This window comes from Chrysemys picta, chromosome 23 (genome assembly GCF_011386835.1).
Source record: "Chrysemys picta bellii isolate R12L10 chromosome 23, ASM1138683v2, whole genome shotgun sequence".
Taxonomy (NCBI): domain Eukaryota; kingdom Metazoa; phylum Chordata; order Testudines; family Emydidae; genus Chrysemys; species Chrysemys picta.
In genome coordinates this window covers 18,784,917-18,796,990 of record NC_088813.1, presented here as the reverse complement: position 1 = coordinate 18,796,990, position 12,074 = coordinate 18,784,917, and the positions used below count along the sequence as shown (strand labels likewise).

The 12,074-nt window shown below is 51.9% G+C and overlaps 1 protein-coding gene across 4 annotated transcripts; it reads left to right on the top strand.

Moving 5' to 3' along the window:
* The first annotated feature begins 1,647 nt into the window (after positions 1-1,647).
* On the top strand, positions 1,648-11,843 carry MEAF6 (MYST/Esa1 associated factor 6). Of its 4 annotated transcripts, XR_010594611.1 has the most exons (9): positions 1,649-1,813; positions 2,976-3,091; positions 3,701-3,788; positions 4,496-4,541; positions 5,912-6,104; positions 9,708-9,737; positions 9,842-9,899; positions 10,541-10,574; positions 11,080-11,843. XR_010594611.1 is itself a non-coding variant. In XM_065576934.1 (8 exons), exons 1-8 carry the CDS (start codon positions 1,718-1,720, stop codon positions 11,086-11,088), a joined length of 612 nt encoding a protein of 203 aa, XP_065433006.1. In that variant the 5' UTR covers positions 1,648-1,717; the 3' UTR covers positions 11,089-11,843. The 4 variants fall into 4 exon arrangements, 2 of the variants coding, with proteins under 2 accessions (XP_065433006.1, XP_065433007.1); XM_065576934.1 differs by lacking the exon at positions 9,842-9,899 and having other exon boundaries at positions 1,648-1,813; XR_010594612.1 differs by lacking the exon at positions 9,708-9,737 and having other exon boundaries at positions 1,651-1,813.
* The last annotated feature ends 231 nt before the right edge of the window (positions 11,844-12,074 follow it).

The following is a 12,074-nucleotide window of genomic DNA, read 5'->3' as shown; positions in this document are numbered from 1 at the left end:
CCGGGGGGGGCTCGGTGCAAGGGGGATCCCGGGGCGGGGGTGTCGGTGGAGGGGGTCCCGGGGGGGCCTCGGTGGGGGGCGATGCCAGGCAGAGGTTGGTGGAGGGGGGTACGGGGGTGGGGGGCTCGGTGCAATGGAGATCCTGGGGGGCAGGGGGCCCCGGGAGGGGGTGGGTGCAAGGAGGGTCCCGGGTGGGGGGGAGGTCCCGGGGGGGGCTCGGTGCAAGGGTGATCCCGGGGGGCAGGGTGGAGGGGGTCCCGGGGGAGGGGGTCGGTGCAAGGAGGGTCCCGGGGGGGGGCTCGGTGCAAGGGGGATCCCGGGGGGCAGGGGGTTGTTGCAAGGAGGGTCCCGGGGGAGGGGGCTCGGTGCAAGGGGAACCCCGGGGTCAGGGTGGAGGGGGTCCCGGGGAGGGGTCGGTGCAAGGAGGGTCTGGGGGGGGGCTCGGTGCAAGGGGGATCCCGGCGGGCAGGGTGGAGGGGGTCCCGGGGGAGGGTCGGTGCAAGGAGGGTTCCGGGGGGCGATCCCGGGGGCGTTCGGGGGGAGCTCGGGGGGGCGATCTGGGGAGGGCTAGGTGCAAGGGGGGCAGGGTGGAGGGGGTCCCCGGGAGGGGCTTGGGGGGGCGATCCGGGGGGGGGCTCGGTGGAGGGGGTCCCGGGGGGGGGGTCGGTGCAAGGGGGATCCCGGGGGGGGGGCTCGGTGGAGGGGGTCCCGGGGGGGGGTCGGTGCAAGGGGGATCCCAGGGAGGGGGCTCGGTGGAGGGGGTCCCGGGGGGACTCGGTGCAAGGGGGATCCCGGGGGGCAGGGTGGAGGGGGTCCCGGGGGGGTCGTTGGAGGGGGGATCCCGGGGAGGGTCGGTGCAAGGAGGGTCCGGGGGGGGGCGATCCCGAGGGGGGGGCTCGGTGCAAGGGGGATCCCGGGGGGCTGGGTGGAGGGGGTCCCGGGGGGGGGGTCGGTGCAAGGAGGGTTCCGGGGGGGGGCGATCCCGAGGGGGGGGGCTCGGTGCAAGGGGGATCCCGGGGGGCTGGGTGGAGGGGGTCCCGGGGGGGGGGGTCGGTGCAAGGAGGGTTCCGGGGGGGGGCGATCCCGAGGGGGGGGTCGGTGCAAGGGGGGTCCCGGGGAGGCGATCCCGGGGGGCAGGGTGGAGGGGGTCCCGGGGGGGGTCGGTGCAAGGAGGGTCCCGGGGGGGGGCTCGGCCTCGGTGGAGGGAGATCCCGGGGAGGGGGTCGGTGCAAGGGGGATCCCGGGCGTCGGTGGAGGGGGTCCCGGGGGGGGGGCTCGGTGGAGGGAGATCCCGGGGAGGGGGTCGGTGCAAGGGGGATCCCGGGCGTCGGTGGAGGGGGTCCCGGGGGGCAGGGTGGAGGGGGTCCCGGGGGGGTCGTTGGAGGGGGGATCCCGGGGGGGGGGTCGGTGCAAGGAGGGTCCGGGGGGGGGCGATCCCGAGGGGGGGGGCTCGGTGCAAGGGGGGTCCCGGGGGGGCGGTCCCGGGGGGCAGGGTGGAGGGGGTCCCGGGGGGGGGGGTCGGTGCAAGGAGGGTCCCGGGGGGGGGGTCGGTGCAAGGGAGTTCCGGGGGGTGGAAGTGGGCTCCGCGGGTCAGGGCCCATTCGGCCGGCGCGGGCGGGTCTCAGCGCTGCCCCCGGCGGCCCAGGCCGGCAGCGCAGCCCGGCTGCGGCCCCCTCCTCCCGGCGCGGCTCCCGCCCGCCGCAGGCCGCAGCCCATCATGGCGGCGCTGCACACCAAGGCCGGGGGCCCCCCCCAGATCCCCGACACCCGCCGGGAGCTGGCCGAGCTGGTGAAGCGCAAGCAGGAGCTGGCGGTGAGGGGCAGGGAGCGCGGCGGCCCCCTCCCGCCCCGCGGCCTCCCCCTCCCGCCCCGCGGCCTCCCGGCCGCCCGCGCTACGAGAGGCCGCGGGCCGGGGAGCGGCTAGGCCGCGCTCCCCCCCCCCGTCCTCCCGGCAGCGCCCCGGGTCCGGCTGGGTCCCCAGCCCCGCCGTGGGGCGAGGGGACGTCTGCGGGATGGGGGCACCGGCTCGGGGGGGCTAGAGAGCATTGGGGTGGGGAATGGGGTGCACCGGCTCTGGGGGGCAGTGAGGTTTGGGGTGGGGGGATGGGGTGCACCGGCTCTGGGGGGCGGTGAGGATTGGGGTGCACCGGCTCTGGGGGGCGGTGAGGCTTGAGGTGGGGGGATGGGGTGCACCGGCTCTGGGGGGCGGTGAGGATTGGGGTGGGGGGATGGGGTGCACCGGCTCTGGGGGGCGGTGAGGATTGGGGTGGGGAATGGGGTGCACCGGCTCTGGGGGGTGGTGAGGATTGGGGTGGGGGGATGGGGTGCACCGGCTCGGGGGGGCGGTGAGGTTTGGGGTGGGGGGATGGGGTGCACCGGCTCGGGGGGGCGGTGAGGTTTGGGGTGGGGGGATGGGGTGCACCGGCTCGGGGGGGCAGTGAGGTTTGGGGTGGGGGGATGGGGTGCACCGACTCTGGGGGCAGTGAGGATTGGGGTGGGGGATGGGGTGCACCAGCTCTGGGGGGTGGTGAGGATTGGGGTGGGGGGATGGGGTGCACCGGCTCTGGGGGGCGGTGAGGCTTGGGGTGCACCGGCTCTGGGGGGCGGTGAGGATGGGGGAATCTGGGGGGATTGGGAAATGGGGGAGGGATATAGAGGACACATTGGAGAGTAGCGGTATGGGGGGGGGTGGTATACCGCTTCCGTGGCAACAGGCACAAATCCGCAGGCATCTCCTGCATCCTCTCCCTTCCCCCTTTTCCAACTGTTCCCATCCCTCCCTGCCTGCTCCCTTGCAGCAGGTGTAAACGGTGAGATCTGGGGGAGTTGACCCACGTCCAGAGCTCACCCAGCCTCTGCAGACTCCTGGGGGTCCCTTGGCTATGGCCAGCTATGGTACCCCTGGGTCATTGACCGGCTCTGGGGATGTGCTGGCATTAGCCTTTTCTTGTTTTGTTCTGTGCTTCTTATACCAGGAGACCCTAGCGAATTTGGAGAGGCAGATCTATGCTTTTGAGGGCAGCTACTTAGAGGACACCCAGATGTACGGCAACATCATCCGTGGCTGGGACCGCTACCTGACAAACCAGAAGTGAGTGGAGAGAGGTGACTTTTCTGGGTGCCCTGGTTCAGGGGTTAGTAGTTTCACTCTGGCATGTAACATTTGGGCTTTTCTTTTTGTAATATGTTTCCATCCCAGTCCCGAGGTTCTGGCTTCTAAACAGCTTTGATAAGCAGAACTTAAAAAAAAAAAAAAAAACAGATTGGGATGGTCCCTGAGGTTAGCTAATACACAGGACATTGTTTCTCTTAAGATACCTTGTTTGTGGACCAGCTGAAACTACATCAGCCAGTGAAACTTCTCTGTGCACTTGTATCTTGTCTCCCTCTTCCCAGCACTAAAGGGGGCCGTATGGGTACCGGGGACTTGTGGAACTCCCCAAGTCTCTATATGTTTTATGGGGACACAGCATGTAGCAGGCATGATTTCTCTTCAGATAACAGTAAAGACATGGGTGCAGGGCATTCCCTGGGATTAGTGGCTGGTCCATTAGGGACTTTTGTGCAGTGTCTTGGGCTGCAGTGTCTTCCTGCCTTGTCCTAACCTGCAGGCTATGCCTTGCATAGGTAGATAAGGGAACAGAACGCCATCTGACATGGTGACTGAGTATTTGCAATGAGACCGTGCTGTGTATTTCAGAAACTCGAACAGCAAAAACGACCGAAGGAACCGGAAATTTAAAGAAGCGGAACGACTTTTCAGCAAATCTTCGGTCACCTCAGCAGCAGTGAGTATAGTGCTTGTGACCTGGCAGTGTGCAATGCCAACTGAAGTCCTGAGCTCCTGGGCTGAACTGCCTGGCCTTTGCCCATGAACATCGGGATGGACAAATCTGAGCTGAACAGATCATATATTGTGCGCTGTCCCCTCAGTCATTTCTCACTCTTCTCCTTTCTTCCAGGTTGTGCTGAATTGTTCTTCATGGAGTTTCCGTCAGTTGTTCACTTTGTACCTAACAAGGGGATAATAGCCTGTTTATTCTGCTGTCTTTGGCCTCATTGAGAGGAAACCCTGGGGTGGCTGATCTCTCCCTGTTCTTAGGACTAGTCACCTGGGCATAGTTTGTGCCCTTTCAGTGGCTGTGTTGATCTGTCCACTCACAAGCATCTCCAAGCTTTCTTCCACATTCCCATCCTCCCATAAAATTCACATCTGCCGCAATGCCCAAATGCCTCTGAGAGGAGGGAGTGGGTGACAGACCAATCAAGAAACTTCTGTGCCTCACAATCCTATTCCTGCCCTCATTGTCATTCTCCCATCTCTTCCTTTTTGGCTTTAATGCCCTCTCCTGTCATGACATGTTGAGTTTAGACTGCAAGTTCTTTGGAGCAGAGAACTCCTCTTGTTCTGTGAGGGGCCTTGCATGTTTTTGAGAGCTTGAAAAAAATAAAAAATGGGAATCTGTCTTTATTAATGTGCCTTCTGATTTTCTAGGCAGTCAGTGCATTGGCCGGTGTTCAGGACCAGCTCATTGAAAAGCGTAAGCTACTTCTTTCCTCTCACCATCTGACTAACTTGGAATGAAGCAAACTGCTTCCTGAGGAATTCGGTCCCGTGTCAGTTCTCTTCACCCCACAGGCACCCGCTTCTAATTTTTCCTGGGGGTGCTCAACCTCCGCGCAGCCCCAGGCCCCATCCAAACTCCACCCCTTCCCTCAAAACCCCACCCCTGCCCCTTCCCCGCCTCTTTCCGCCCCCTCCCCTGAGCACGCCCCATCCCTGCTCTTCCCTCTGCCTCCCAGTGCCTCCTGCCTCCAGGAGGCGCTGGGAGGGGAGAGGGAGGAGTTGATCAGTGTGGACCGCCTGCGGAGAGTGGGGGGAGTTCGGCTGCTGGTGGTTGCTAAGCGCCTGCTAATTTTTTTCCATGGGTGCTCCAGCCCTGAAGCACCCATGGAGTCAGCGCCTATGCTTCTCCCCTTACCACGTGCGTGACCGAGGGTAATTATGGTCCTGTAGAGAGTTCCCCTTCCAGCACTGTTTTACTGGTCCTTGTGATTCCCTGTCGGTTAGGCTTTTCACACCCCAGCAATTGTGTTGCTCTAAATAAGGTCACATTGTACTCTTACAAGTGTATACATTAAAATTAAAATGTAGACCCCCTCTTTTAGCAATGGCATTATCTTTTGGGTCTGCTTGAGCTGCTGTCTGCAAGTGAAGTGGGTTTGGTATTTTTGGGAGATGAGGCTCTGGGGGTTGGAGCTCTGGTACTTTTTCTTTCCTGCCATTAAATGGTAAGTAATTGTCAGTGGATCTGAGTGCTTGCTGCACAGAACCCCTGGCATCTGTCACAAGGTTCACACAAGTTTACATCTTCCCTCCTCAGTTAGCACAGCCTCTAATTGTTTGGCTTTGATGCAGAGGTTGAATTTTACATGCACTAACTTTTAATCCACAATAAAATGGATTGTTGCCACAACTAGGTGCAATGCCGGCTTTCTGCCTTTGGGACTGAGAATTTTTGCTCTTTTGGCTTCCTTTCTTGGGTGCTTAAGGGCATTGTGTGGCATATACTATAGAAATTAGTATGCAGTAAATAATTTTTACCAGGGTTATTCCTGAATCAGGTGTTGATTTAATTGGATTTGATTCTAGCATGCATCAGTTTCTAAGGGGGTAACTTGCCCCACTGAGGAAATGCTGCTTAGTCACGCTTAGTGACCTTTTCCTGTGCTCTAGACTGGAGACTTTAAGCTGCTCTCCATGTGGCTTCCATATGCGGTTTGCTGCTCTACTCGGGATTTGGCTTCAGCACTTTCTTATTGTTAGTGCGAAGGGATTCACCAGGGTCTGTCCTGGAGCTGAAGTGCTGGGAAGTAACAGTTGTGCTCTTCTGGGTTTGTTGTGTTCTAGGCGAGCCGGGTAGTGGGACAGAGAGTGATACTTCTCCAGACTTTCACAATCAGGAGAATGAGCCCAACCAGGAGGACACTGAAGAGCTGGATGGGTCTGTGCAGGGAGTGAAACCCCAGAAAGCCGCTTCTTCCACCTCCTCGGGGAGTCACCACAGCAGCCACAAAAAACGGAAGAACAAAAATCGACACAGGTTAGTGGGGCCAGCGGCACTCACCATGTCCTCTGAACAGCTGGTTGTTGGCAAAATGGCTTTATTGCCTGAAAGTAGCCAAATGTATTAGCGCAATGAGCAGTTCAGACCACTGGTTAGTTGGGGTCATTAAGCTCGAATGACAATCTGATTTCTCTCTTCATATTAACCTTCAAGTTACTGAATCAAATTTATTACATTCATTGGGTGACATCAGACAACCTTTCTGGCCCCCTTTTCTGTGCCATTTCAATTTCTCAGTCTGTAAAGCAGAATAATACTGGCCTCCCTCCCAGGGGGAAGAGGTTACAATCCAGTCCCCTTGGTGCCTGCACCTTGTTCTCTGGAACTGAGTGAGGTAGGGATGTTGGCAGATCTGTTTGGGGAAGAGGATCAGGAAATAAACAAAAATGCTTTGGGAATCCAGTGATTATAAAAGTCCTGGAAATCCTGGATATTTTCACCCAAACTTTGATTCCAAGCCATTTTTGTTGTAATTTGGCTCCAGACTGAGCCTTTGTTCCATGCGGTGTTCTGGAGCTGCCTTGCTTTTCACGTTCATTTGAACGCAGTGGGAAGGAAGCTGGCCTCACAGTCATGTAAGAAGTAGTAAAGATCTCACAGCCTTCACTTGGTTGCCCTTGGGTGGCCAATTCTGAAATAGGTGACTTTAGAGATAGCCTATTAGAAATCGTACGTGTGAGGTCACACCACATGGATAATGCCATTTTTCTCTACAAAATGGTGTCCTCCGCACAATGTGATCTTGTACATATGGTGCATGCAAAGTCACTCTGTGCGGAGAATGCCATTTTGTAGAGCAAACTGGTGTCCTCCAGGCTTCGTGACCTCGCATGCGCCATACAAGTGAGGACACACTGCAGAGCAAAATGGCATCTTCCGCACACTAGGGATTGCTGCTGCCCCATCTGCTGGTGGCGCAACCCCATTTGGGGTCACAACCCACAATTTAGGAACTGCTGGGTTATGGGCAGGTATTTTGCCTGAGTACTACACTGAATACTTTTAACTCACTTTGTGAAGTTGACTGGATTTTGTGATGTCATTGTCTCTTTAATTCTTAGATCCAGGATTTCCGTCCTGCTATAATCTTAAAATTTAAAAATGTTTGCTCAGTTATATCTCCTTTTTAGTTCCTCATGAGCTAGGAATCATGAAGTAGTTTAGAAAGACTTTTTTGGATTTTCTTGTAGGTAGCTAGAAACAATTTCAGAAGTAACAATAATTTAAGAACATAAGAACGGCCATACTGGATCAGACCCAATGATCCCATCTAGCCCAGTGTGTTGTCATCTGACAGTGACCTGGTACCTGATGCTTCAGAAGGAATGGACAGAACAGGGCAATTATCGAGTAATCCATCCCTGTTGTCCAGTCCCTGCTTCTGGCAGGCAGAGATTTAGGGACACCCAGAGCGTAGGGTTGCATTCCTGATCATCTTGGCTAATAGCAATGGATGGACCTATCCTCCATGAACTTATCTATACTTTTGGCTTCACAGAATCCTCTGGCAATGAGTTCCACGTGTTTGTTTTAAACCTGCTGCCTATTAATTTCATTGGGTGACCACTGGTTCTTGTGTTATATGAAGGGGTAAATAACATTATAAGTTTCTCGCAGTATAAGAGAAAAGGGACATCCTGTAAAACTAATAGACAGCACATTTAAAACTGACCGAAGGAACTAGTTTTGAAACAAAGCATACTTAACCTGTGGAACTCACATCTACGAGATATCTTTGAGACCAAGGCTTAGTAGGATTTAAATTGCCCATGTAAATGCTATGAGAAAGTTCACAGTTACATGGATACACTGATAAAAACTTTATAAACTTCATGCTTCAGAGCATAAGCCAACCACTAGCGACAGGCGTTAGGAAGAAACTCCCCCTCTGGGCCCGTTATTCTGTTACGGGGTTTCTTGTACCTTCCTCTGAAGCAGCTGATTCTGACTACTGTTGGAAGCAGGACATTGAACATTGAATCAGACAGGAAGCCTGATCTGATCTGGTATGGCAGTTCCTGTCCTCCTAGAACGTAAAGCAGAGAGAGAAATCTAAATAATACAAAGTCACTTACAATTAATTGACTGTTGTTCTAAAATGCCTTAGTGTGGCCAGTTACTGAATCTGACAAGTCTAACTGTATTTGATACAGCTCTGTGACGTTAAAACTGACTTTTCTTACTAACTACTTCCTCAAATCCTTCCAGCAAAGGAAACTTTCCAGGCACCATCCAAGAACATGAAGCTAGTCACCAGAAATTAATGATGTAACTCTAGGTGCTTTGAAATGAAATATAGTGGGAAATGCTCTTCGGAAACAGACACCTGCTTGTTTGCCCATTTCTCCTGACTGTCCTGAGATGAAAGTATTGTATAAGAAATCTTGAAAGTCTGTCACTGGAGCTGCCCTCTGACTGCAAATCCTAATTCAAGGCTCTCCCAATTGTGAGCATAAGCTGAGTGCTGACTGAAGCATTGGGGGCCACGGGAATGGGCTGTCTTCAGGCATGGTTGACAGTGCTTGCAAAGTAGTCCAAGCTTTCCTACGTTCTACTCACCAGCTCTGCTAGCAGTGCTGTTCCGGCGTGGCTGAATATCCAGCTCTCGTGTCTAGCATTTGTACACTGTGATCCAGGTGAAAGATGTTGGCCATTGCTTGTGAGGGCCCTTAGTTCCATACTGCTGTGCAAGTGTCAGGGATACCATTACCTACCAAAATGCCCCCTATTCAGCTACTTGCATCAGCTGAGGAATATCTCACATTCACCAGGAATGCTGCTTCCTCTTAGTTCAGTTGTAACGAGGCTACTAAGTTAGGACTTAACATGACATTTCAATGGTATTAACTTCCCTCTTTCTAACCAATACAATTGTTGGCTTCCAGGAGGAGGTCTCTGGAAACAGAGCGCCATGGTGGGTGGGTGTGCGTGTGTGTGTGTATGGATGCTAGAGTCCGCTGATGGGAGTGTAACTGTTTGGTAACTAGATTCAAGCAATTCACAATGTTTTCTTTTTTAGGTTTATAAGTGAAAAGTAAGCGTGAGTGTGTGTGTGTGCATGTGTGCGCTCGTGTGCATACAACCATATTTGAGTGCAAAATTGTTAGATATTTCTATGACAGCCTCTATCTAGCTGCCTGAACCAACTTCTTTGCTTCTGCCCTAATAATCTATTCTAGAGAGCCTCTGCTTTCTGAGTGCCCACTTGGTTGTCTTTGCGTGCATAGAAAGTTCTGTCTCTGTCTGGGAGCTAACGTGCAACTCCAAATAGCTGATGGCTTCCTTCTCTGCATATAAAAATACCTTCCATAAACCACTCTTCCTCTGTTTAACATCTCATTTCCCAGCAATCCACTTGGGGAGGGGGGCTCTGCACTGCCGAGTCCGGAGTGCTTTTTTGTGCCAAATTTTGGTAAATAAATAAGTAACATATTCTATATAAAATAAGAACTTTGTGGCATTTGGACATTGGCTTTATTTTTTTCAATAATCTCGCTAGGGTGGCTAATCAACCTATTTATTGAATTCATTAGTATATTAATGGCTATTGCTTTCTTCCTTTCAAATGCTGCCCCTCAGCCCGCCTGGCATGTTTGATTATGACTTTGAGTAAGTTTGACTTGAATTAGTACTTGTGCTGTCTTGTTAGTGTGTAGACACCGATGTGCCTTTCTGAGACCTTTCTAACTCATAGTTTATCTGTTTAATTGTAGGTATGTATATTAGGTTAGGCTGGGAAGTTTTTTTAAAAAACAGAAAAACATGACGGAGGTAACATTTTATTTAATAACTTCAGCAAAATTAAATCAACTTTACTCTTCTGCCTCTTTATTTCATTTTTAAGTAGATAAACTTTATCTTAATAAATAGTTAAAGACTGATTTCTGGCTTTGCTTCCTAAAGAGATTAGTGGCATAAATTTGGATATTTCCCTCTGGAGAAATGTAATAAAGCCAATCCCCTTGATTTTATAATACCTGTTGTCTCAAAATCCTCTCTCTCTCTCTGTATATTTCAAGTAAGTAACTATTACTACTATGTCTGAATAATTGTCTGTGGCATAGTTACACCTATCTCTAACAAATTAACATAGAGCATGCATTTTAATCCCATTTTTGCACGCTGCATAACTTCCCTGTGATTTTATTATGAACCTTTGATAACTGTTTCTCTGGTTGAGTGGGTGGAATATGCATTTCGGCAAGGTGTAAAGAGTCCGCTCTCATTGATGTTCTTGGTCCTTGCCCAGTAATATTGGGACAATGATTCGGCTCGGCCGATTCGGAGAACGTGGATTGAATTAACCAAATAGCCTTTGTTGTAGCCTGTGCCATATGCTGTAGCTGGTTCTTGAACCCCTATTGAAGTGTAATGTATTGAAATGGACATTTCTCTTATCTTTCCCATCACAGGATTGATCTCAAGTTAAACAAAAAGCCCAGAGCTGTAAGTATCAGTCCTCCTGTGTCATTGTTTTTATTGTTAGTCTGTACTCTGAGGTTGCAGGCTAATCCCCAGCACTTTAGAGTCTGCGTCTGCCATGGTCTATGCTCTCATATTTTCATGGTGGGGGAATAGTTGGTGTGAAATGAGCAATTTCCTTCTGGATTTATCGGAGCTAGATTTCTCTGTTGCTTGTTACCAGATGTTGGTAACAATTGAGAGCCCCATAGATTTTACTCAAGAAAAATTGTTTCACACCCTTTCTAGCTGTGATTATTAATCTAGTAAATTGAAAACTATTGGTGATTGGTCGACATATCTCTGAGCTGAAGATTTTTGAAGTGCAGATGTGGGTGTCAGCTACAGTCAATTTCTCTTCTCTCTGTTTGCCTGCAAAGAACGATGTGTGTGCGTCACACGGCTGCGCGTGAAAGCTGAGTTTCCCAACTCTGAGAGCAGAGTTGTACTTTGGAGGATATTAACGTCCTGCCCTTTCCCCTATCTGCAGGACTACTAGACTCATCGGTGCCGAAGCTTCCCGGATCTAGGCCCCCACATTGAGTCCACACTAAGAAAAACATCGATCGACTGAATGAGCACAATGGGCAGCTCTCCCACCGAGTGTCTGCAGACGGGAGTAGTTCTTACTAAAGTGTGTGGGGGGAAATAGTCTTGTGTGGCTACATTGGACCATGTACTCTGTGTCATTTTAAAATCACCGGAAATGCAGGAGGACTAAGCTGTGGTGTCACCAATCTCTGGTTCCCGAGTGCGACATTCTTCCCCCACAGCTGGCAACACTCACCCTGCAATCAGCTGGCTTTGCTGCTGCCATCACCATTGTCTGTAATAACCATTGAGAGATGTCGTTGTTTCATTTTATACTGGAATGGAGGCGTGGCTCCGCGTGTCCCATGCAGGTTGTAAATCTGTTAGGTTATTTTTTTAATACTGATATTTAGTTTGTTTGTTTTTTTAAACCAAACTGTACAGTTGACAAATTGGCTTTTGATTTTCTTTCTTAAATCTGATTAGGCTGTTCATTTTGCAGAACGATCCACTTGAATTCTTACCTTAGTAGAGAAGAAAGTGGCTCACCCCTTTCCTTTATCTTTGATTTTAACATTTCCCCTCCAGTTTGTTTGGGGCACTGAGCTACAGGGAGCGGTTGGAACTCAAAGCCGTCTTGCTCTTAAAGGTTGGGTGGATTCTCTTTTTAATACAAACGTCTGTCATTTGTATATAAAACAATAAAAGTCACGTTTGTCTCTCTTCTCGTGTCTTGCTTTGCAGTTGGAGATGTTTCTATGTTTTGTTTGTTCTAAGCCACTCAAGAATTTCCATCATTCTTCTCCATTTATTCTGTAAGGTTTTCCTGAATTCCTCTACTTTCAGATACTGTGTGTGTTTATGCAGCTCCATGAGCCTCTTAAGAATTGTCTCCTGTACTCCTCCTTGTATACACACAACAGTGGTGACCTGTCAAGGGAGCCAGGAACTAGC